General features: G+C 47.2%; 1 protein-coding gene across 2 annotated transcripts in view; it reads left to right on the top strand.

Annotated features, from left to right (window-relative positions):
• Window positions 1-18,140, top strand: part of LOC120938113 (zona pellucida sperm-binding protein 4-like) — a 34,929-nt gene extending 16,789 nt beyond the window's left edge. The window contains exons 1-12 of one of the 2 annotated variants that reach the window (XM_040351830.1): window positions 2,507-2,747; window positions 5,192-5,313; window positions 6,789-6,882; window positions 7,052-7,210; window positions 7,657-7,841; window positions 10,638-10,735; window positions 10,820-10,950; window positions 17,122-17,311; window positions 17,391-17,541; window positions 17,620-17,698; window positions 17,809-17,907; window positions 17,980-18,140. In XM_040351830.1, the coding sequence (XP_040207764.1) occupies window positions 2,564-2,747; window positions 5,192-5,313; window positions 6,789-6,882; window positions 7,052-7,210; window positions 7,657-7,841; window positions 10,638-10,735; window positions 10,820-10,950; window positions 17,122-17,311; window positions 17,391-17,541; window positions 17,620-17,698; window positions 17,809-17,907; window positions 17,980-18,125 (1,638 nt within the window). In that variant the 5' untranslated portion in view covers window positions 2,507-2,563 and the 3' untranslated portion in view covers window positions 18,126-18,140. Of the gene's footprint in view, window positions 1-2,506; window positions 2,748-5,191; window positions 5,314-6,788; window positions 6,883-7,051; window positions 7,211-7,656; window positions 7,842-10,637; window positions 10,736-10,819; window positions 10,951-17,121; window positions 17,312-17,390; window positions 17,542-17,619; window positions 17,699-17,808; window positions 17,908-17,979 lie in introns of those variants that run through there. The other variant, XM_040351832.1, reaches the window with a different exon arrangement.
• Window positions 18,141-25,613: the final 7,473 nt, after the last annotated feature.

Here is a 25,613-nt window from a genome sequence, read left to right as displayed (position 1 = left end):
CCAACCACCATCCGACTGGAGTCGGACCACTTGGCCTTCAGGAGAAAGATTAAAACCCATCTCTTCTGAGGTCAAGGGGTTCCTTACCCATGAAATGGATACAGCGCCCAGAGGCGATTCAGTTTGCATGTGTTGCGCTTTACAAGTCTCTCTCTCACCCCTCTGCCCACGTATACCACGCCCACTGCCACCCCTCTGTCCAAGTATACCACGCCCACCGCCACCCCTCTGTCCAAGTATTGTGTCAGTAAATTTCAATCTGGTAGGTTGGCAGGGTAGGGCCAGGAAATAAAAATGTAAATCAAATAAGTAATACAATTTTGCTGGCTCAATGCGTCAGACACGTGTGTGTGGCACTACAGAGCACTTCTCCCTCTTTCACGTGCCGCCCTACTGGGCCTGTGTCTCATATATCGCTATTTTCAACTATATATAATTGCAAACGGCATGTTGGTACCCCGAAAAAACAACTGTATCACTACATGGTAACAGTCTCTATAACTGACTAGGAACCTTTATGTATTACCTACGCATGTCACACGTGGAATGATTGTACTGAACAAAGGAAATATGTTTGTGTGTTGGAAAATTGTACATCTTTGTGGGAAATAAAAACGTTTGATTAAAAAAATAAGTGATAAAATAAAAAAATATATAAAGTGTATTTAAAACACCCCCGTATGAATACGTAGGTCACACGCATACATAACCAGCATTCGGATCACACGTGAGATATCGCCACGGACATTATAGTGAGAGAAATTATTCTATCACCAGATCTCCTGTGTAACTCTGAACTGGTATCTGTAAAGCATAGGTGCTCAACCTGCGACCCTCCAGCTGTTGCCCAACTACAATTCCCACCATGCCTCTGCCTTTGGGAGTCAGGCTTGTAACTATCAGCTTTGCAATGCCTCATGGGACTTGTAGTTCTGCAAGAGCTAGAGTGCCATAGGTTGAACACCCGTGCTGTAAAGGCTGATGAAGTGTCACCTATAGATATTTTTAAGCACCATAATTTGTCATCATTCCACGAGTGTTCACAATTTTAAAGCGGAGCTCCTGCGGCTGACAGTGCCCACCAAACACTGCCACTGTGCCCATCAAATGCAGCCACTGTGCCCATCAAACGCTGCTACTGTGCCGTCAAACGCAGCTGCTGTGCCCATCAAACGCAGCCACTGTGCCCATCAAACGCAGCCACTGTGCCCATCAAATGAGGCCACTGTGCCCATCAAACGCAGCCACTGTGCCCATCAAATGCAGCCACCGTGCCCATCAAACACAGCCACTGTGCCCATAAAACGCTGTCACTGTGCCATCAAACTCAGCCACTGTGCCCGTCAAACACAGCCACTGTGTTCATCAAACGCTGCCACTGTGCCCATCAAACGCTGCTACTGTGCCATCAAACGCAGCCACTGTGCCCAAACACTGCCACTGTGCCCGTCAAACGCTGCTACTGTGCCCGTCAAACGCTGCTACTGTGCCATCAAACGCTGTCACTGTGCCTATCAAACGCTGCCACTTTGCCTATAAAACGCTGCCACTGTGCCCATCAAACACAGCCACAGTGCCCCTCAAATGCAGCCGCTGTGCCCATCAAACACAACCACTGTGCCATCAAACACCGTCACTGTGCCCCATTTAACTAGCACCCCCCCCGCCCACTCGTTGTCTGACCGGCACTTACCCCATCTTGGTGGCAGGTCAGACAGCGGGTGACGGCGGCGAGCAGTGTCCTCCATGCTTCCACCGTGCGCCTCTCTTCTTTCCTCCTGCTAGGCGTCTAATAGGTTTGCCTGTGCTGTCAGCCAATCAGGTGATGGGTATCAGACCCGTGCTTCCTGATTGGCGGAGAGGTGGATCAGCGTTAGAAAATAAATATTCATTTGCTCTCTAACACACTTGGGTGAGCTCCGAGCGCAATGCTCTGCATTCCGAGCCCTATTTTAAAACCTATTAGAGCCTATGGCTCTAATCAGACCCCCTCCTCAGCAACCAGCTATATACAGTGTAAAAAATACTTAGAAACAAAACGCAAGTCACAAATCGCAGCAAAATCACGGTAAAAACGTGTGTCCAAAAACGCAGCAAGCACCGCAGAAACGCTCAAAATCAACATGCATAGATGTGAATGGAGCCTGAGGGCCGGACATTGGAAACTGGAAGCTAAACCAAAATCTGATCTCTTGGGTGAGGATTATTGGCTGCTCTGGAGAAGAGACCCATTTTGTATTCTTTGCTCCAGTTTTCATAAATCAGACCCAATTTTTGCACATTTATGGGACATATAAAAAAAAAGGTGCAACAAATATAATGAAAAAAAAATGAAAAAAAAACAAAGTAACAAATTCTGCTCTTTTTTATTTAATCCTCCCAGAACATGAGCCTTGGTTGGTATGAAGAGACCCACAATCAGCAGTTCTCGGCCACCTTTGCAAGTATAAGGATCACCTGTGTGCATAGCAGTCCCTGACCAATCAGACTGAAGCCCCGCCCTCTCTCCAGGGTATAAATCTCAGGTCAGGGCTGAGGGTCAGGATTACAAGTGATCATCAAGATGGGATCTTCCAGGACAGGAATGGGCTTAGCACTGCTGTTGTGGAGCTTCAGTCTGTCCTGGTTGCTGTGTGAGGCCAATGGACACTTTGAAAGCTCCTCGCTCCTCCACTGTGCTCTGGACAAGATGGAATTGTCCTTTTCTATGCCCAACGGAGGGGCGACCTCTTCCCTCAAAGTGTTGGGTAAGTCTTCTTCTTCTTTTTCTTCTTTCTTCTTTCTTCTTTTTTCTTCTTCTTCTTTTTCTTCTTTTTCTTGTTTTTTTGCTTTCATATTTAACTTATTGTGGTTTAAGGTTGGAAATTGCACATGATGAATGGGGATCAGTGTGATATTATCCAGGATCTGCACTAGAATGTAGCCAATGTCCTGAGATAATAAAGATCTAGTGACTGGATGGGTAGACCTCCTTATTACAAAGAGGAACTCAAGATTATTCCTCCCACCCTTACCAATCTACCCCACTGGAGAGATTTCACTTCCTGTACCACAAACAAAACAGGAAGTGGGGAGATATGGGGCAGCTGCCCCCCCCTAGACTCCAGGGCACCCCCTTGCAATGAATGGGCTGCCCTACCCATGATTCATGGTGATAGGGCTGGATGGTGTGCCTATGCCTTCTACCTGCAGTGCAGTAAAAAAGTCTTGGGTTGTCCCCAGGGCCTTTTTTTTTTTTTTTTTTTTTTTCTTCCCAGCAGGAACATGGGGGAACGCAGTTCCGTCACCTCTAGCTCTGAATGTATGTAATGGTGTTCGGAGGTGGGTAGGGGGTGGAACCAAGGAATGGTGCTCGGGGGTGGAACCAAGGAATGGTGCTTGGAGGTGGGTAGGGGGTGGGCACAAGGGGTGACTCAGGAGGGAGTTCCTGCACCTATTCTCTAAGGGAAGATATTTAGGGGGGGACAAAAAACCTTTACAACCCCTTTAAGATGCCCTCAGCTGGAAATTCCAGGGTTTCAAAGTAATTTCTCAAGCAAAACTAATCATGGCTTCATTGGGGGGTGTTCTTTTTTTTCTATCTCAAAGGAAGTGAAGGGGAATCCCTTGGACCACCAGGTCACCAGAACTAGTGTCCCCTTCACGTCTGGGAACAACCCACAATTCGGCACTTTTTAATTTCACTTTCAATGATCATAATATGTAGGACAAATGGAAGCGGGTGAATCCTAACTGACAGGTGTTCTAATCCCTCTCCACTCTGTACAAAAACTTAAAAGGAGTTGTAAAGAGAATTTCCCCCCCCCCCCCCATCTTAATGCAATCTATGCATTAAGGTGAAAAAAACATCTGATGCCACCCCCCCTTAGCCCCGTTTTACTTGCCTGACCCCTCGAAAGTCCCGTGTAGTCCCGAGATCCTCTTTTTCGCTCAGCCTGGTCGCTGATTGGCTAGAGCGGATGGATTGAGAGCAGCGCAGCCATTGGTTGGCGCTGCTGTCAATCACATCCAGTGACGCGGCTTGCCGAGGGGCGGGGCCGAGTGATACAGTGAGCGGCTATGGCCGCTCACTGTATCACGGGAGCGCGCCTGCAATTACTGACCACCATGCGAGCTCTCTCACGACTAGTCAGTACTTGCGGGAAGCACCAGAGACAGTCGCCGAGGGGCCACTCTGTGCAAAACAAACTGCACAGTGGAGGCAAGTATAACATGTTTGTTTTGGGGGGGGGGGGGGGAATGCTTTACTAACCCTTTAAGTTTTTGCATTTTATTTCAGGTACTTGTATAGCGTCGTACTTTACATATACATTTTACGTTCACATCAGTCCCTACCCTCAAGGAGCTCACAACCTAAGGTCCCTAACATAGGGTGACCAGACATTCCCGGTTTCCAGGGACAGTCCCCGGATTGAGGACACTGTCCCTGGACAAAGTTTGTCCCCGGATTGGATTTGAACAAGGGCTGGGGCAATTTCAAAAACGGTCAGTGCAGAATAAAAAAAATCTGAACTGCACACCTCCACTCCGCCGTTCCTACATTAGGGGGGTATTTGTTTTCCATTATCTGTACCCCTTTCTGATGATCATGAGCGGAGGGAATATTTCTTCCATTTTGGGTGCATGCCCATTCGGCTCCGCTCGTATCTTCTGCTTTGGCTCAAGTCCCGGCCAGCCTCCTGCCTGCTTATCTCCTTCCCTTCCTTGGCGGAGTGATCTTCCTTCCCCACCCAGTAGTAGCCGGGGGCCCAGAGAGTAAAATTTGATGGTATGTGAGGCAGGTGACGGGCAGAGAGTCGCCGATTGCCACCATTACTAGTAAAAACAAAATATGTCCCCGGATTTAATTTTAAAAATCTGGTCACCTTACCCTAACGCACATTCTTACATAAACTAGGGCCAATTGACTTGCCAGCATGTCTTTAGAGTGAGCAAACCAGAGTACCTGGAGGAACCCACACAGGCAGATGGTGTCGTGGTTGGGATTCAAACCAGCAACCCTTTTTACTGCTAGGTGAAAGTGCTAACCACTACATCACTGTGCCTTTTAGTTATACTTCAACTGTTTGTCTAACAAGGACTTCATGGTTTGGTTGGTCTAACAATCTTCTGCTAATCTGACTTCAGAAGTGAATATGACACTTGGTTTGGAATAATGTGCCTTGGTAAGCGACTAACTTTTTGTGTTCAGATTTCCAGGATAAATTTCAGGATCCTGCCAATGACTCTGCTTGTGGGATCTGGGTGAGTCATGGATCCAATAACACAATGGTGATCGCTGCTGCCTATGATGGATGCTACGTAAGGGAAGAGGTAAGCCTGACATCACTGACTTGGGCTTTTTGATGCAGTCATGGGACAACTCATTTACAAGATGTAGGGTTCCAAATAGAATCCAAAAACTATAAATCTGTTATCTATGCTAGTAATGCATTCATTGGGTGTATGTATAGCCAGAACTTTAGTTCTGTAGAGCAAATACTGTCTAGGTTTATTGTCCACCCCCTTAATGGGTCATCTGTCTAGCAACCATTGCCACCAATGGGAGATCATTTAGCTGTTACCAGAACAAGCGGTGAAGGCAGGCCCGGATTTCCCACAAGGCCACTGAGGCCAGGCCTTGGGGCGGCAGTGGCATGAAGTCCCCTGACGCCCGGAACATACAGTTAAGGACGGTAAGTTATGGGGAAATCCGCTCGCTAACAAGTGATTGCAGCGATGTCACCGAAATCACTTGTAAAATGTTTGCTCGCGTCTGTCCTCCGCTCTCCCCCCACCCCACATACCTCTTTGCTGGCTCTGTCTTCGGGACTCTGTCCTCCCCCCGGCCACCGAGTCTGTCTGCTGTCCATGTACACAGTGAGGGGAGAGCTGTGCTCTTCCCATCTCAGCTGTGACAGGAGTTCTAGCACAGTGCTAGGACTCCTGTTTTGGAGGTGACGGGGTCAATAAAGGGAACATGTCACCTCCAATTGCTATCACACAGGGAATTGTTTTCCCCTGTGATAGCAAAAAAGTTAAGTGAAAAAAATTGATAAAAAATAAATAAGTAATAATTAAATTAATAAAATAAAAATATGAAGGGGGGGAAAAAAAGGAAAATAAGAAAATTATACAAAAATCTAAAAAAGTAAGCGACAAGCTAAAAGTAAAAATTTTAACTAACCGTGCCGCCCATTCTCCTTTGATTTTGGGGGGTGGTTCGGTTGGCAGGGAGGGGGTGCATTGCGGAAGCTGGCCTTGGGGCGAAGGGAAATCAAATGACAACACTTGTTCTGGTGGCATGTCTCAAAGGCAATGTCCTCCCTTTAGAAGCTTTCACGTGTAGCATCTTCAGGACAGAAGTGAAGGGAGAACTTCCAAATTGGACAGTACTCTAACACTTCGTTGGCAAAATCTCTCTATGCATGCTTGACCTGTGCTGGCTATAAGTGGAAAGCCCCTGGTAACTTATAAAATAAGTGCCTGAATCCTTGGTAGGTGGGGAGGTTTAGATATGGATCAGTAGGCTTTGGAACAAGGGATTGAGGCAACGCAACTTGGTTTGGTGAAATGCAGGGAGGTCTCCAAACCCGTCTGCAGGCTGAGTGGCCCTTGGTACACTAGTCGTCCCAGTGACCACAAAGCCTACGGCTTCGTTTGCTTCCACCAATTCCTCGGCATTGTCTACTCCCACTGACCGCCGCCCCCCCTAAAGTTTGAAAGGAAGAAAATGGGCCCTTTGTGATAGAATTTGGGAGACCCCTGGTGTAATGCGTACTGGGCTTTATTTTTATTTTTTTCTCTAGGATGGGGAATATATGATGGTTCTGCTTCTGAAAGAAAATGATGATGGTGCTGTTGACCAATACAAGGCAGAGAAGAGATGTCCAATACAGAATGGTAACATGTCTAATCTTCTAAATGGGAATCTGCATTGTCCCCTGGGACAAAAGCACAATGTAGCTTTATTACTTTGGGGGGAGAGCTACTGGGAATGGTTATGTCTTGTTTCTGAAGTCCTAACTGTAGAAAAATCTAGATGTACTGCATGTTCTCCTTTCTTGATTAGAAGCCCTGGATGCCCCCAGCCCTGATGTCTGCTATGCTGTTGCTCAAGAGGATAAACTGTCCTGTGCTGACACACCTGTAACCAGTGACTCCTGTGCTGCAATGGGATGCTGCTACTCCCCGAGCGATGCTACAATGCCCTGTTACTTTGGCGACAAGTGTAAGTAGGATGTTGCTTGATGCACTAAAGTTGGGAAGCCATATTGGCCTGAACATACTATGGCCAGTCTGTAGGTAAAAACATAATGACCTGATTTTTTTGCATTTCATAATTGAGAAACTTGAAGCCCAGTCTAGAATGTACTTAAAACAATCTTTGCACGATGGTGTTTAGAGCAAACTAGTGTCGTTTGCTTTTTTTTTTTTTTTTTTTTTTTCTTCCCTAAGCCACACTTTGATCTTTTTTGGGTACAATGGACAACCCTCTGGGTGTCTCTAACATTTTAGAGCAGACCATAGAAGGTCTTGCACTCTTTGCTGCAATCAAACCTGTACAGATGCAAGTTGGATTAGGCAATTCATAAATACTGCAGTGGGCATGTTATCAGCAACTCAATAATTTCATGTCTGGTCTACATGGTGACAACCCAATTTTGTGTTCTACAGTGACCACACAATGCAGATTTGATGGCAACATGGTGATTGCAGTGTCCAGTGAACTGACCGTACCATCTCTGCTTCTGGACTCCGTCAGGGTGATTGGATTGGACTCCTGCAGTGGACTGGCCGTAGATACCAGTAACTCCTTTGTAGTGTTCAGGTTCCCTTTATCCTGCGCCACAGCATATCAGGTAGGTATTGCAATACAGCCTGACTATAGCAGTCTGACCCTTATGGTGTTAGCAGGGCTAACCTCTGCACATTTTTCTATTTTACATATGAAATTTGGGACTGATTGCAGTTCTTGAACCTTATAAACTCTTGGCTACAATTCTGGTCTTTAGGCTGTGATATCACTTGGTAAAGGTGGATATTGGTTCAGCTTTTTCACCCAAAATGGTGAGGATGATGGCACCTTTGAACTTCACTATTGCTTCTAAAGATCATTGTGATGGAACTGTCGGCACCCAGCTTGGGTGCTTCCATCAGTATACATCTTCCTCCAGTCTGGAACCAGGTATTGTAGCTGAGCACTAGGGTTGCCACCTCATTCCTTTAAAACCGAACACATATGAACTACACAGGTTCTGTGGCCGATCAAAGGTGATAATTAAACGTGGTGCCTTATCTGCATTAAATTGGCCTTAGAACCTTTTTTTTTTTTTTTTTTTTTTTTTTATATAATGAGGTGGGCACCCATAATAAATAACAGCTTGAGAAAACTGGAACGCTATTGACAATTTGCACAATTTATAGCGCAGATCAGGTAGAACCTGATCACATTACCCTCACAATGCAAACTATAAACAGGAATGTAACCGCCAACAAACATAATCATTAAGTTGATTAAACTAGCCATCCAGGTGATACAGTGCCCACCTAGACCATCCAGCACCAAGCCCACAGCTCCTGGATGCACATTATTATAAACCTCCCACAATCGTTCAATAAAATAAGTGGTCACATCTCCAAGAGATGATCAGACAATGGGTGACTTGATTAACAATGGAATGTACACAAATGAGACCTGCTTAAAACCTTAAACCAGTGATGGCAAACTTCAGCACCCCAGACAGTGGCGGCCCGTCCATAGGGGGTGCCCGGGCAACGACCCCCCCTCCTGTAGTCACAAAAAAACGGGGCCCTTTAAGAATTTTCCATAAAATGCCTTTTTTTTTTTTACTTATACTAACTGCAGTGATGGCGGTCCGTCTAGAGGGTGCTGCAGCGCCGCCCCCTCTGGCTCTCGCAAATGACATACATTCATGCATTGCACGAAAGTATGTTATTGTTGCCGGCTGCTGCTGGTCTATTCAGATGGCCAGACTTTGGGCGCCGGCTACCTGAATAACAGCAGCTGGTTGGCTGTGCGGAAGTGCCTATCAGAGCCAGCGGCTTTCCAAGTACAGCTTATCCAGGGGGGGGGGGCCTTAGCGTTCCTTGGATAAGACTGACGGCCGTCTCAGCCACGCCGATTGTGGTTATCGGTAACCTGATTGGCTGAAGTGTCATCGCGGGAGAAGACATCGAGAGACGTGGAAGCAGAAAGGTAAGTGCATTTTACAGGGCACAGTGGTGACAATGGACAGTGACTGCATTGCATGGCACAGTGAGGCTGCAATTTTTTTTTTTTCGTTTGAGCACCAGCCGCCACTGACCCCAGATGTGTTGGAACTACATTTCCCATGATGCTCAACTACACTTCAGAGTGCAATGAACATCATGGGAAATGTAGTTCCAAAACATCTGGGGTGCCAAGGTTCACCATCACTGCCTTAGACTATAGCAGGTGACCCCAGTATCTGTTTTCTTTGCGCTGATCATATTCACATCTTCTGTCTTTGCTGTGGGATTCCATCCTTGGTAGAATTCCCATAAAAGCCAGTGTCCATAGACCACCCTGCAGGCCCCTGTTCGGGTTGAGTCAGTCCAGCATAGTTACATTGGTCAGGTTGAGAAGTCCATCTAGTTCAACCATAAAAAATAAACGATCCCCTATACCAGGGATATGCAATTGGCAGACCTCCAGCTGTTGCAGAACTACAAGTCCCATGAAGCATAGCAAGAGTCTGACAGCCACAAGCATGACGCCAAGAGGCATGATGGGATTTGTAGTTTTGCAACAGCTGGAGGTCTGCTAATTGCATATCCCTAGCATATACCAATACTATACCTAGTTTTTCAAGGGGAAGGTGGAAAAACCCCAGCAGAGCATGATCCAATTTGCTACAGCAAGGGAGAAAATTCCTTCCGGGGCAACAACTCCCCCCCCCCCCCCCCCCCCAGGCAATTTATTTTTTTATTTTTTTTATATTCCAGAGGGGGAAAAAAAACTTTACCTATAAATGCCAGTACGCAGTTATTTTGTGTGCACTTGGGGAAAGAATCCAGACCTTTCTTAAAGCAATCTACTGAGCTGGCCAGAACCACCTCTGGAGGGAGTCTATTCCACATTTTCACAGCTCTTACTGTGAAGAAACCTTTCTGTATTTAGAGATCTTTTCCCTGTAGACGTAAAGAGTCCCCTGTTGACCGTAAAGTGAATAACTACATCAAATTCACAATATGGACCCCTTGTATAGTTGTACATGTTGACCATATCCCCCCCCCCCCCCCCTTAATCTCATCAAGAGAATAAATGCAGTTCCTCTAATCTTTCCTCAATCGTTCCATGTCTCTTATCAGTTTGGTTGGCTATAGACCAGCTGAAATTCAGCCAATTTTGGATGACTGATCAATTCATGAGTGATCCAACTATTTCTTTCATGAACTGGCCTAATTGGCACTCCAATACTCTACTGCACCATCAACCCTACTCCTGTGCTTCTCTAAAACCTACTTAACAGACACTTCTGTAGGTTTCTTGTGCTGTACAAAAAGCTACTTTATTTCTATATGATGTAAACACTTCTGGTGGGTGGTATTGCCTTTAAAAGCTCATTGATTGCCTATCCTGGTTTGTTGGAATCACACTTTTCTTCACCCAGGTGCCCAATGGTCCCATGAACTATGAAGCTACTATTGAAGCTGGTAGACAAATCCAGACCTGGCAAGGATCTTCTATTACTAGGGACAGTACAATGAGGTAAGATGAGCAATCCCGCTGTAGTACATGATGGGATTGGGGAGGGGGGTGCACACTGCATCTAATCCTGTACTGTTTCTCTAGGGTGACTGTGCAGTGCAGCTTCATTCAAACTGGTATTGTGCCCCTGCTGAGTTTTACAGTCAACACTTTGCCTCCACCTCTTCCTGTCAGTACATCTGGTCCTCTTGAGCTGGAGATGAGGATTGCACAAGGTGAGAATAAGTCTTCAACTTGACTAGTGGAAGCGTATTGGCTTGCTTCTAGGTAGTGCCCATTGGTGTAATGCAGGGGTCGCCAACTTTCTAAACCAAGAACCACTTTACTGCCCTTCATACTCTGGGGGGGGGGGCCATATGTGGAGAATGTCATGGGCACCAGACACTTCGAGAAAATCTTTGCTTCAAGAACAGAACTGTAGGGGAGAGGTTAGGGCCAGAACACCTTAAGTAGTTGCAATGTTAATTAGACTCTGACTTCTATAAGTAGACAGCCATGCAGGAAAAGGCACCCAGCTGGACACTATGTCTGCATATGTAGGATTGCTGTAACCTATGGCAACAGTTTCTCACACAAGTTATTATGAGTGTAGCGCCCCCTTACTTTCAGTAAAGGCACTACGCTAAAGTTAGTGGAGGAATTAGAGAGATAAGTTGCTCTCATTCAGAATTATGTCAAATTTGGCTGTCGCCAAATCTGGATTGTTCTGTGTGCCAGACTGCGTTTTAGGGATGAGGTGCCATCCCTGGGCTGCAGGTGGCGCCAGAGGGGTCCAGGTGGAGCCGCTTCTTAGCAGCCAATTGGAGTTTTTCCCTCGCGAGGCATACTGGGGAGGAGTATTTCTGTGGCGGAAGCCGTTGTTCTGGGTGCGGCACCCACCTTTAGGGTGTGCGCACATCGCGGTGCCCACCAGAATGAATGAATGAAAAACGTATAAAGCGCGGCGCATGCGAACTGAATCGCTTCTGGGCGCTAGTTGTTCGTGTCTCATGACATCAAAAGAGCAGAGTTTTGATCTGTCTTCTGAAAGTCAGGTGGTTTTCCTCCAACCGAATGCTGGTTGGTAAAGCGTTCCATAGTCTAGGACCCTGAAAAGCAAACCTTCTTTCTCCTTTGGACTTGTATTTGGTTTTTGGTACCCTGACCAGATTTTGGTCGGTGGATCGCAGAACGCGATTCGAATTGTGAGGTTCTATCTTGTCGCAAAGATATTGTGGAGCCTTCCCATGGATGCACTTATGTGTCAGGCAGAGTGCTTTAAATACAATTCTGTCTTTTACTGGCAGCCAGTGAAGGGTTCTCAACGAAGGTGAGATTGATTCCCATTTTTTTTTTTTTTTTCCCAGTCACCAATCTGGCGGCCGTATTCTGAACGACTTGCAGACGGGAGATTTGGTACTTTGGTACTTTGGGAGTCCGAGGTACAGGGCGTTAGCATAGTCCAGTCTGGAATTCACGATTGTTCCCACCACGACTGCTACGTCTTCTTTGGGGATAAATGGAAACAGTCTGCGTAGTAGGCGCAACAGATGGTGCGCTCCGCTGACTACTGACCCTATTTGTGCGTCCATTGTCATGAAGGTGTCGAAGATGACCCAGAGACTTTTGACTTTGGAGCTAGGGGTGATGATTTGGCCCAGAATGGGCGGGGGTGTCCAGGTTGTTGCCAGTTGACTCTTTCGGCTGGCGTGAAACATAAGGAGTTCTGTTTTTGAACTGTTGAGTTTAAGATAACTCTTTGTCATCCAGTTTTCTATCGGAGAGACATTTCTCTAAACTGGGATGATGATCCTTTTTGTTGCAGATGCGAAAATACAGTTGCGTATCGTCTGCATAAGAGTGATAGAGTAGTTCTTGGCTACTGATAATATCAAAGAGAGGGCGAAGATAGATGTTGAAAAGCACCGGTGACAGGGGGGATCCTTGGGGGACTCCACATGACACCGTGCGCTTTTCCGACGTGAAAGAACCCAATTTAACTGTTTGTGATCGGTTTTCAAGAAAGGAAGAAAACCATGGTAAATCACCTTCTGCGACTTCTGCTACCTTGGCTAGTCGCATCAGTAACAGTTTGTGGTCTACCGTGTCAAAGGCTGCGCTTAGGTCCAGCAGAACCAGGAGACAAGATTCTCCTTCGTCTGCTGCCTCGAGGGCATCGTCCCATATTTTGAGTAAGGCCGTTTCTGTCCCGTGTCCGGGACGGAAGCCTGATTGTAATGGATCCAGTAGATTGTGGGTATCTAGATGCTGTTGCAGCTGTTGTACCACTACTTTCTCCATTATCTTGGAGAGAACATTTAGGCCTGTTATGGGACGGTGGTGAGTTGGGTCCTTGGGATCCAGGTTAGGTTTTTTCAAGATGGGCTGGATTGTGCCCTCTTTCTACAGGGATGGCACTGTGCCTTACTTAAATGACTGGTTTATAAGCTGTGTGATGGGTGGAACCAGGATGTCGGCACATTCCTTCAGCAGTTTGGTGGGGATGATATCATTGGGCGATGTGCTGTTCCGCAAAGCACCAATGATATTTTTTGTGGTATCGCTAGAGATCGGTTCCAGAGTGAACTTTGTTGATTGTAGAGCGTTTCTGTGGGTGTTTTGTGGTTGGTTGAGGGGGGTATTGTTTTGCAAGATGCTTTCCCGGATTCTTTCAATTTTGTTGATGAAGAAATCCGATAGTTCATTACAGAACTCTTGGGTGTCTGAATTGGGGACTTCAAGACATCCTGGATTCATGGTCTGGGTGACCATCTTGAAGAGTTCGCGGGGGCGGTTTAGGGTGCTGTTAATCGCCATAGAAAAATGATGTTTCTTGGCTTTGAAGATTTCTTTATGATATCATGTTATTGCCTTGTAGATGAGGTTATCCTCTGCAGGGCTTCTTTTCCAGGCGCTTTCCGCCCTTCTGCGCTCTTGCTTCAGAAGCGACAGCTGGTTGTTGAACCAGCCAGACTTTCTTTTTCGGATGCAGGCTTTGCGTTTCGGTGCTACTAAATCGGCTGACTGTAGCAGGGCTGCGTTTATGGCATCTAGTGTATCTGCGGCTGTTTGATGTGGATGGATTGTTTTGATTCTGTTTCCCAAGGTAGAGTTAAAGAGTTCCGAATGGAGCTTCTTCTGAGATCTAGCCCAGTGTGTTGTCACCGGCTTGGGTGCTTTTATCACTGGGGGAATTTTGGAGATTATGAAATTAATTGCATGGTGGTCTGTCCATGGCAATGGTTCATTTTCTAAAATGCTTATTTTCAGATTTTGTCTGAAAATTAGGTCGAGTGTGTGACCTGAAGCATGTGTTGGCCCGCATATAAGTTGCTGTAGCCCTAATCCCTCCAGGTGATCGATGCAGGCGTCCGCAATGGGATCCTGTGCGGAGTTGGCCCACAGATTAAAGTCCCCGAGCAGCAAAAGGTGTTTGCTGTTAAGGGTATAAGTGGATATAAACTCCGTTAAAGATGGCAAAAACTGCGATTTTGGCCCAGGTGGCCTATAGCAGAGGAGAATGTGAACAGTCTCCTGGGGGGAAGTTTGAAGTTGAAGAGTAAGGGTTTCCATGAATGGAAGAGGATTTTGAAGGGCTGGCTTAGTGATTGTGATGTGATTCTTGTGGATCACCGCCAGGCCTCCTCCTCTTTGCCCTATTCTGTTTTCCGTTATAATGCGATGGTTTTCTGGCACCAATTCTCCGAGAATGGTGTTGCAGTCTGAGAGCCAGCTTTCTGTAATAAAGAGGCAGTCTAGATCGTTTTGTAGTAAGAAATCGTGGATTTCTAATCGGTGTTTTACTGCCGATCTTGTGTTGATCAAAGCACATGATATGTGCTTGAGCTGGGTTAAATAGTTTACATTTTTGATGGTCAATCGAATCTCAAAAGTTGCTCTATTAAGGCCTTTTTGGTGACGGCTGGTAATGCTGTTGCGAATTGTCTCAGACCCCGAATAGAGTCCGCAGATTAGCCATTGTCGCCAGTCACATTGTCGTCAGTCTTTCCTGATTGCGGCGGCCGCGAATGAGGCCTGGTCTGGCGCGGATGCGGGAAGAGACGCCGGATGTGATGGGTGGAAGACTGTCCAAGTGAGCCGTCACTCGTTGAGCCTTCTCTCCCCGATTGGTCCAGAGGAAGGTGAAAAACCCCAGGCGTGCTGTGCCAATCTGCAGCGATCGGGGCAAAAAATTCCTTCCTGACCCCTTAACGGCGATCGGTGCAACCCTGGATCAATTGGCTAGGGGGGTGTGGGGGGGGGGGTCTTAGTTTTTTTTGAGCTGTGTCTGCCGCACCTGAGAGCTGGGAGGACCCTGCCTGGCTGCACTATCCCTGGGGAGAGCCGACTCGTTTGAGAGCGTCCTGCTCTCACTATCCCTGGGGTGAGCAGACTAAGATGAGAGCGTCTGCTGCACCGCTGAATCTATATAGCAAGAGTTCCAACTTTATTAGCTGCAAGCTTGTTCTGGATCAGTGATTGAAAAAAAAATAATGAAGACTCCTGTCTTACCTCCTGTTTCAAACTCCTGGTTTTTAACTCAGGCACTTTTGATCAAAGAATGCACTTCTGATCAGAGAGTCCACATGTGAAGCCACCATCATTGGGAGCCAGCTCCTCTGGGAGCTTGTACAGCCACTTTATACTCACCTGTGAACAAACACTATGGTCTGGGGTCGCACGCAACACGGAGTTCCTGACTCTGGGCCCTCATGGCCTGGAGCGACTGATGCTGTCAGGGGCCCCAGTGACTTGCTGGGTCCCCAACTCTACTGAAGAGATCCTAAGCTATGTGCTGTGCGGTGGGGATCGGCTCAAGGAGAACCCGGAGGCAGGTTGTCTGAGAGGCTTGAACGAACCATCGGGGATCTGGGTGACCGCACACTGACGGATAACCTTAGCACTGTCAGTCGGTGACCCCAAAGAGACTGGGGAGGATTCGCTCTGCTGTTCACCATTGAGCCTGTGGCAGAGGCCTCATCTGGCATCTTAACCTAATTGGATCAGAGCCAAGTCCGTGGCAGGGACTTGTTCCTCCCAGTAACTTTAAAGTGGCACTTCAGCTGCCAGGCTCGTGGCCGGAGTCTGTCCGGGGTCACTTCACCCACTCTGGCTAGAGTGGCAACAAACTGTATCTACTACTACTACTGAGGGCAGGATTGCTTTCCTCTTATCCAAGCCTGATACCACAATGTTCTCTTGCTTCATCAGCCTTGTGTCTACATCATGTTGATGTTGGGCCAAGAAATGAAGCATTTAGAGAACCTTACTTGCTGATTGGACATTCGTTTACTGCTCTACTCGCTACAATCACCCCTAGACAACGATTAACTTAATACGCCGAAGGTAACTTAATACGCCGATCCCAAAACAACCAGCGGCTCCTGAGGGGGTAGTGCTACACACGGAAAGGGGCAAAGTATGTTTAACACCTGGGGAAGGTGGATATTCAAAGCTGTGCCTCAACTCCAAAACCCTATTATGCCTGTCGGTCATTCAGAGTCACTGTTCTCGGATCCTAACATGGAGCTCTGCCAGAGGGAGGTTCTCGCTGGTTCCATTGAAGTGCTACTAAACATCGACATGAAACGTGGTGATAGCAGCCTAGTTCTTACTGCTAACCTGTTCTCTGCCTCATGAATTCCCTAGTGGCTCATGCTGGCTTCCCTTGGCTCTTGGATTAACAAAAGCTGCAATGTGTTGCGAATGGGTGACTGTTGTAGTTAAGCTAGGGTTATGGACATGCGATGGTTCTTATGGCTGGAACGTTTCCATTCCCAGAGCTACAGGTAGCTTCACTTGGCATTTAACTCCTTTGCCTTAAAACGCTATAAAGGACACGACCTTTAACAACGGGCCATGCAACTTGTCCAGCCTGTGGTATTACATCAAAGGGGTATGACAATCGGCTACCAGTCTGGCATGCTAACTGGCCCTCTTGTCAACATCTGCATCTGGGAATTTATTCATCAAATGTTATGCTTGTTGGGTCCATCATGACTTTCATATATAGGTTTCCAAACTAGTTGCTTTAAGGACTGCTTGTAGTTCACGTTTCTTGTTTGCCAGTCAAGCCCTGATGGAAGGGGGCACTCGGACCCACAAAACACACAACCTAACATTTTGTATCTAGACCTCTTGGGAGTGTCAACTCCCATCACATGACTTGCATATTCTTCCATAAAATGGTTTTTTCAGTTTTAAATGTAAAACTTCAGCTGTTCAATAAGGCCTTGTGCCTTCCTCTTAGGGTTAGCCTCCCCAGAAATAAGATGTTTGTTCATTGGATGCATTTCCTTTGTATAGTAAAAGGGACTTCCTTTCATGGGGTTTGTGAACCAACCACTTAAGAACTTTATAAAGAGAAAATTGTTGCCCTTGTGTAACATGTTCATTATGTAATGCAGATTTCGACTATGCCTCATACTACACTGATGCCCAGTACCCTGTGGTCAAAGTGCTCAGAGACCCAGTCTACCTGGAGGTTCGCATCATCGGCAGAACAGATCCAAACCTGGTCCTTGTCCTAAATGACTGCTGGGCCACCAACTCTGCAGATCCTATACCCCTTCCTCAATGGCCCATCTTGTTTGACAGGTGAGTAATGGAATCTGTAGAATGGAAGTTATCCCGTCTACCTTGTGCAGATCTCAATTCTCCAGTCTTTCGGTTTCAGCTGCCCTTTTAATGGAGACAACTACTTGAGCCAGCTGATTCCTGTTGGAGCTCCTTCACAGGCTGTACCTATACCAAGCTACTACCAGCGCTTTTTGGTCAGCACCTTCACATTTGTGGACTCCACCACCCAACTTGCCCTTGAAGGCCTGGTAAATGAATACAACATCTTGTATGTCTCTTTATCTAATGCTTTGCTGTGATTTAATTGTGTATATACTTGTCTTCAGGTATACTTCCACTGCAGTGCTTCTGTTTGTGTTCCATCTGCCAGGGACAGCTGTGTGGTTTCTTGTGGTCAAAAGAGAAGTGAGTATTTCATATTCAGGTGGATTTCTTGGATTTTTCACGACTCGCTTTAAAAGGGAAACTTTTTAAAGAACATCTACTATAGAATTTAAACTTGATCCTATTTTTAGGGAGAATGGCTGAACTTCAGTCTCTGAAGAACACGGTGACTTCTCAAGGACCTGTTGCATTTGTTTCTGTGGATAATAAAGAAATCCTAAAACTGGAAGGTAATCAATCTGGTGGGGGGGTAGTTGGCTTCAGCTGAGATTCAAGACTTACACTTTATTTTTTCTTCTTAGGTACTGATCCATCAGATTACTCCGCATTGGACCTGGCTAGAGCGCTGGCAACTGCTGGGGTTGTTGGGTCTGTGGCTGTTGCTGTTCTAGGCTTGTGGATGTACCGCAGGAGTCAAACATGTAACCTGAAAACTGCCAATGTTTAAATAAATTATTTTTGTAAATCTGTCTCCTAGCTTTATTCTCAACATGGTTCCAGAAAGACCTAAAATCAGCTTTGTTGCTTGAAATTGATGCTGGTCAAATGGTTTCCCACCCAAAAAAATACACAACAGGTTATCCTTCAAAATGGGCTAGGATAGGACTTGCCTGCTAACTCGGCTATTATCCTGCCTCAGTTTGGTTATGTATGTATTGGCCCAATCATGTTAAAAGCCTGAATGCTTAAAGTTGCTCTCAAGCAGCTTTAGTTGATGTAAAGGGATTTGTCAAACCGTTAGTGGTGCCACTGAGAATTTGTTCACCTTGAGCCGACTGGGGGCAGGGCTGTCATCAGGAATTATGGGGCCCCTTACACAGCTTCATGCATGGGGCCCCCTAGAGCAGGGGGGTGCTGCCGCCTGAAATTGAGAAGCAGGGGGGGCCCTTTAAAAAAAAGGGGTTGCCATCCGGGCCCCTTACAGGTGTACTGCTTGTACCCTCCCTGATGGTGGCCCTGACTGGGACTGAATCATGCTGTCCCTCTTGCCTATAAGCGGGTTGTGACAACAGGAAGGTCTACAGACTTCTTGATGAAGGTGTAGCTATTAACTGATGTACAAGTTTTGTGTTCCCTTAAAATCTAGGGCCGTCTCGTCACTAGATTGCCAGGAGGTGCATTACCTCTAGCCAGAACTTTGGCTGGGGTAAGCTTATTTCCTGACTTCAGCCATTTTAACTTTGCTCTTGTCCATCCTGGGCTTTCTAAAACCTAGCCTCATATTTCTAATCGCTTTATTGGCTACTTGATGGTTGAAGCTTATTTCTCAGCCAGCTGACATGGGGGGGGGGGGGGGGGGGGGGGGTAGTGTAAAGCTTGCCTCTGCTAGAAATGGGGATATTGGGCAAAGTAACAGTTGCCAGTCTCTGCCCCAGACTGTAGTCATGCCTGATTGTGACAAGTGATAAGGGAACTGAAGAGCATGCTTGGTACCACTAATGTGAAGGAATCTGCTGAGGGCACCTTGCACCTTGCATCCTGAATTTTTAATCCCCCCCCCCCCCCCCGAAAGACCTAGTCGGTTAAGTCCTCAAGGCGGCTTTGTGCTAAAAACTCATTAAAAGGCATTGGGTTCCCCAATGGGTCTGGTATTAAGGGGAACCAAAATCCATACTAGGCCCTTCAGGTATGGATGTCAAGGGAAACCCTGCACCAATTTACTAAAGTGGCATAGGGGTCTCCCCAAGACTCCATTCCAGACCCTTATCCGAGCACGCAACCTGGCAGGCCATGGAAAAGGAGGGCGAGAGTGCCCCCCTCCTGAACCAGGCCACATGCCATCATGGGGAGGGCCTCATCCCTTGCCCAGTGGTTGTGGGGCTTATTTGAATCTGGAAGCCTCCCTATTTGATTTGGTGGCAGGGTACATTGTATGCCCCTGCCCCCCCACCATTTCACAAAAGTTGACAGACAGCTTGGGACAAGTCCTTAATTTAAATAAAAAAATAAATAATTATGTCCAGCGATGTATATCCCCCCCCGGAGACAAAAAAAGCCGCAGCAGTTCAGCCTCCGTGGGAGGCTCCCGCCAAGCGACGCCTCGCCCGCTAGTGAGAGCTGTTATATACCTGAGGGCGGGGCCGCCCTGTGATGTAAACGGGTGACCCCACCCTCGGGTATATAATGGCTGTCAAAGCGAGAGAAGCGTGAGTCAGCAGGAGCCTCCAATGGAGGCGGAGCTGGATAGAAGATGAATGGACATCGCTGGACTATCCTTGTGAAAAGGTAGGGGTACAATGTACCCCCTTACCAATTCACATGGGGGGCGGGATCTAAGGGTCTGGATTTTGGGGGGACCACTATGTCCTTAAAAATTTGTGCAGGATTTCCCTTAATTGATACCCGGCTCGTTGTGTCTGGTATGGATATTTGGGGGGGACCCCCACACTTTTTTGGGCTCAGGTTTACCTTAATATAAGACACACAGGGCCTGGGAATGGGGAGTCGGAAACTCATGCCGTTTTTTCAATGAATTTTATCTGTATTGCCGGGGCCTGACAATTCATTATAGCCATGAGTAGTTTTAATTTTAAGAAATGTTGTTTTGCTGCAGGACTGTTCTAAACACGGGGGGGAAAAGTGCCACTTTACAGGCATACTATAGACACCCCCCCAGGTTGGATATTTAACCACTTCAGCCCCAGAAAAATTTACCACTTTCCTGACCAGAGATTCTTCACTGTCGCTTTAGCTGACAACTGCACGGTCGTGGGTTCTCCTCAAGCCGACCCCCCCCAATCGAGCGGCACCCAGCCTGGGATCTTCTCAGTAATATGGGGGACCCAGCAAGTCACTGGGGCCCCTCTCAGCAACATGGAGCTCCGCGTAGCATTTGACCCCGGCCTGGAAGGCCATCGCCGGGGTCTGCTGGATGCGCACACCCTAAAGGTTGATTCCGCACCTGGAACCTGCGGGAAGAACCAATAAAGATGGTGTCTGCCACAGATATACCCTTCCCCAGCATGCCCCGCGAGGGAAAACTCCTCTAATTGGCTGCTGGGGAAAAGTGGCTCTGCCAGAACCCCTCTAGCGCCACCTGTCGCCCAGAGGTGGAAACAACACCCCTGGAGCGCAGACTGGCACATAGGACAGTTCAGGAATGACAGCAGCCCAAATTTGACAAATTATCAATGGGAGCAAAGTAACTCTCCCATTCCCCACTAACTTTAGCGTAGTGCCCATACTGAAAGTAAGGGGGCGCTACAATTAATTTTCTGTGCCCCTTTCTGATGATGTGCTGGTCGAAGTAGAGGGAATATTTCTTCAGTTTCGGGCGCATGACCATTCAACTCCCCTCCTATGTTCTTCTGCCTTGGCTCAAGTCCCGGCCAGCCGCCTGCCTATTTATCTTCTTGCCTTCCCTGGTGGAGTGATCTTCCTCTGCTCCCCACCCAATAGTAGCCGGGACCCGGAGAGTGAGACTTGACAGGTCGTGAGGTGGGCAGCAGCGACGGCGCTGATTGCCAGCGTTACTAGTAAAAAAAAAAAAAAGTCCCCGGATTTCATTATAAAAATCTGGTCACCTTACTATAAATAGCCACTGATTACTGTATAAATGAGACTGGCAGGGAAGGGGTTAAAAACTAGGGGGTGATCAGGGGGTTAAGTGTGTCCTAGAGTGATTTTTAACAGGAGGGGGATGGGCTACCAGTGACATGACAGTGATCACTGCTCCTGATCACAGGGCGCATAGCAGTAGATCTGTCCTATCACTAGGCAGAACAGGAAAATGCCTTGTTTACATAGGCATACCCCCGCCCGTTCTGCCTCTCCTCACAGCAATCGCAGCTCACGGCGAACATCAAGTTTGTGGGACCCACAAGCACACTCCCGAGGCACGTGGTGGGTGCGCGCCTGCTAGGTGGCAAATTCAAAGGGATGTACAGGTACGACCATTTGCCTGCCCGTGCCATTCTGCCGACGTATATCGGTGGTCGGGAAGCGGTTAAAGGAATATTTCATTCTTATTGTTTCACTATAAGCATTTCTAAAATCGCTGCTCCCGGATGTTTTTAAAGCTTTATTTGCATTGATCCCTGGGGCAGAACCCGGGTCCCCAAACACTTTTTATGACAATACCTTGCATATAAGCCTTTAAAATTATCACTTTGATTTTTCATGTTCGTGTTCCAAAGACTTTAACAATGTTTGCGTGAATTTTTTGCCTCTTTGGAAGTACCGGTGCGACCCGAACCGGGGGGGGGGGGGGTGTTAGGCTCAGCCTTATATATTTGTACATGGTGGTCATATCCCCCCTTATTCTCCTTCTCAAAAGAGAATAAATTCAGTTCCTCTAATCTTTCCTCATAGCATGCCTCTTATCAGTTTGGTTGCCCTTCTCTGCACTTTCTCCAGTTCCCTGATATCCCTTTTTGAGAACTGGAGCCCAAAACTGAACTGCATATTCCAGATGAGGTCTTACTAATGATTTGTACAGGGGCAAAATTATATCTCTGTCTCTGGAGTCCATCCCTCTCTTATACAAGAAAGGACTTTGCTTTCTTTGGAAACCGCAGCTTGGCATTGCATGTTGTTATTGAGCTTATGATCAACTAAAACCCCCAGATCTTTCTCCACTACGGATCTCCCCCGGGTTCCTTCTCTGCTACGGATCTCCCCTGGGTTCCTTCTCCACTACGGATCTCCCCCGGGTTCCTTCTCCACTACGGATCTCCCCCGGGTTCCTTCTCCACTACAGATCTCCCCCACGGATCCTTCTCCACTACGGATCTCCCCCACAGATCCTTCTCCACTACGGATCTCCCCCACGGATCCTTCTCCACTACGGATCTCCCCCCACTACGGATCCCCCCCACGGATCCTTCTCCACTGCGGATCCCCCCCACGGATCCTTCTCCACTATGGATCCCCCCAGATCCTTCTTCACTACAGATTCCCCCAGTTGTACTCCCCCTAGTATGTATGATGAATATTCTTAGTCCCCAAGTGCAGAACTTTACATTTATCAACATTAAACCTCATCTGCCACATAGTCGCCCAATCAGACAGAGCATTGAGGTCGGCTTGTAAATTGGAGACATCCTGTGAGGACGTTATTCCACTGCATAGCTTGGTGTCATCTGCAAAGACAGAAATGTTACTTTTAATCCCAGACCCGATATTTATAAAGATATTAAAAAGTAAGGGTCCCAACACTGAACCTTGGGGTACACCACTGAGAACCTTGGACCATTCAGAGTAAGAATCATTAACCACGACTCTCTGAATTCTGTCTCTTAGCCAGTTTTCTATCCATTTACAAACTGATATTTCCAATCCTGTAGACTTTACCTTACACATGAGCCGTGTGTGTGCAGCTGTATTGAATGCTTTTGCAAAGTCCAAGTATACCACGTCCACCGCCACCCCTCTGCCCAAATATACCACGTCCACCGCCACCCCTCTGCCCACAGATTCCACGTCAACAGCCACCCATCTGCCCACGTATACCACGTCCACAGCCACCCCTCTGCCCATGGATTTCACGTCCACAGCCACCCCTCTGCCCACGTATACCACGTTCACCGCCACCCCTCTGCCCACGGATTCCACGCCCACCACCACCCCCTCTGTCCAAGTATACCAAGTATTGTGTCAGTAAATTTCAATCTGGTAGGTTGGCAGGGTAGGACCAGGAAATAAAAATGTAAATCAAATAAGTAATAAAATGTTGGTGGCCCAATGCATCAGACACGTGTGTGTGGCACTACAGAGCACATCTCCCTCTTTCACGTGCCGCCCTACTGGGCCTGTGTCTCATATATATCGCTATCTTCAACTATATATAATTGCAAACGGTATGTTGGTCCCCCGAAAAAAACAACTGTATCACTACATGGTAACAGTCTCTATAACTGACTAGGAACCTTTATGTATTACCTACGCATGTCACACGTGGAATGATTGTACTGAACAATGGAAATATGTTTGTGTGTTGGAAAATTGTACATCTTTGTGGGAAATAAAAACGTTTGATTAAAAAAATGAGTAATAAAATTAAAAAAATATAAAGTGTATTTAAAACACCCCAGTATGAATACGTAGGTCGCACACGCATACATAACCAGCATTCGGATCACACGTGAGATATCGCCACGGACATTATAGTGAGAGAAATAATTCCATCACCAGATCTCCTGTGTAACTCTGAACTGGTATCTGTAAAGCATAGGTGCTCAACCTGTGACCCTCCAGCTGTTGCTGAACTACAATTCCCATCATGCCACTGCCTTTGGGAGTCAGGCTTGTAACTATCAGCTTTGCAATGCCTCATGGGACTTGTAGTTCTACAAGAGCTGGAGGGCCACAGGTTGAACACCCGTGCTGTAAAGGCTGATGAAGTGTCACCTATAGATATTTTTAAGCACCATAATTTGTCATCATTCCACGAGTGTTCACAATTTTAAAGCAGAGCTCCTGCAGCTGACTGTGCCCATCAAACACTGCCACTGTGCCCATCAAACGCTGATACTGTGCCATCAAACGCAGCCACTGTGCCCATCAAATGCTGCTACTGTGCCATCAAACGCAGCCACTGTGCCATCAAATGCTGCTACTGTGCCCATCAAACGCAGCCACTGTGCCCATCAAACGCTGCTACTGTGCCGTCAAACGCAGCCACTGTGCCCATCAAATGCAGCCACTGTGCCCATCAAACGCAGCCACTGTGCCCATCAAATGCTGTCACTGTGCCATTAAACTCAGCCACTGTGTTCATCAAACGCAGCCACTGAACCCGTCAAACGCAGCCACTGTGCCCGTCAAACGCAGTTACTGTGCCCGTCAAATGCAGCCACTGTGCCCATCAAACACAGCCACTGTGTCCATCAAACACAGCCACTGTGTCCATCAAACACTGCCACTGTGCCCATCAAACGCTGCCACTGTGCCCATCAAACGCTGTCACTGTGCCATCAAACGCAACCACTGTGTCCATCAAACACAGCCACTGTGCCCATCAAACGCAGCCACTGTGCCATCAAATGCTGCCACTGTTCCATCAATTGCAGCCACTGTGCCCCATTTAACTAGCCCCCCCCCCCCCCCCCCCCCCCCCCGCCCACTCGTCTGACCGGCAACTTACCCCATCTTGGTGGCAGGTCAGACAGCGGGTGACGGCAGCGGGTAGTGTCTTCCATGCTTCCACCGTGCGCCTTTCTTCTTTCCTCCTGCTAGGCGTCTAATAGGTTTGCCTGTGCTGTCAGCCAATCAGGTGATGGGTATCAGACCCGCGCTTCCTGATTGGCGGAGAGGTGGGTCAGCGTTAGAAAATAAATTTTCATTTGCTCTCTAACACACTTGGGTGAGCTCCGAGCGCAATGCTCTGCATTCCGAGCCCACCCTATTTTAAAGTTTATTAGAGCCTGTGGCTCTAATCAGACCCCCTCCTTAGCAACCAGCTATATACAGTGTAAAAAATAAATAGAAACAAAACGCAAATCGCAACAAAATCACGGTAAAAACGTGTGTCCAAAAAACGCAGCAAGCACCGCAGAAACGCTCAAAATCAACATGCATAGATGTGAATGGAGCCTGAGGGCCGGACATTGGAAACTGGAAACTAAACCAAAATCTGATCTCTTGGGTGAGGATTATTGGCTGCTCTGGAGAAGAGACCCATTTTGTTTTCTTTCTTTGCTCCAGTTTTCATAAATCAGACCCAATTTTTGCACATTTATGGGACATGAAAAAGGAGCAAAAAAATAAAATAAAAAAAAGGAAAAAATACAAAGTAACAAATTCTGCTCTTTTTTTATTTAATCCTCCCAGAACATGAGCCTTGATTGGTATGAAGAGACCCACAATCAGCAGTTCTCGGCCACCTTTGCAAGTATAAGGATCACCTGTGTGCATAGCAGTCCCTGACCAATCAGACTGAAGCCCCGCCCTCTCTCCAGGGTATAAATCTCAGGTCAGGGCTGAGGGTCAGGATTAC

The sequence above is a fragment of the Rana temporaria genome, chromosome 4, assembly GCF_905171775.1.
Source record: "Rana temporaria chromosome 4, aRanTem1.1, whole genome shotgun sequence".
NCBI classification, from domain to species: domain Eukaryota; kingdom Metazoa; phylum Chordata; class Amphibia; order Anura; family Ranidae; genus Rana; species Rana temporaria.
This window is presented reverse-complemented; position numbering and strand designations above follow the sequence as displayed.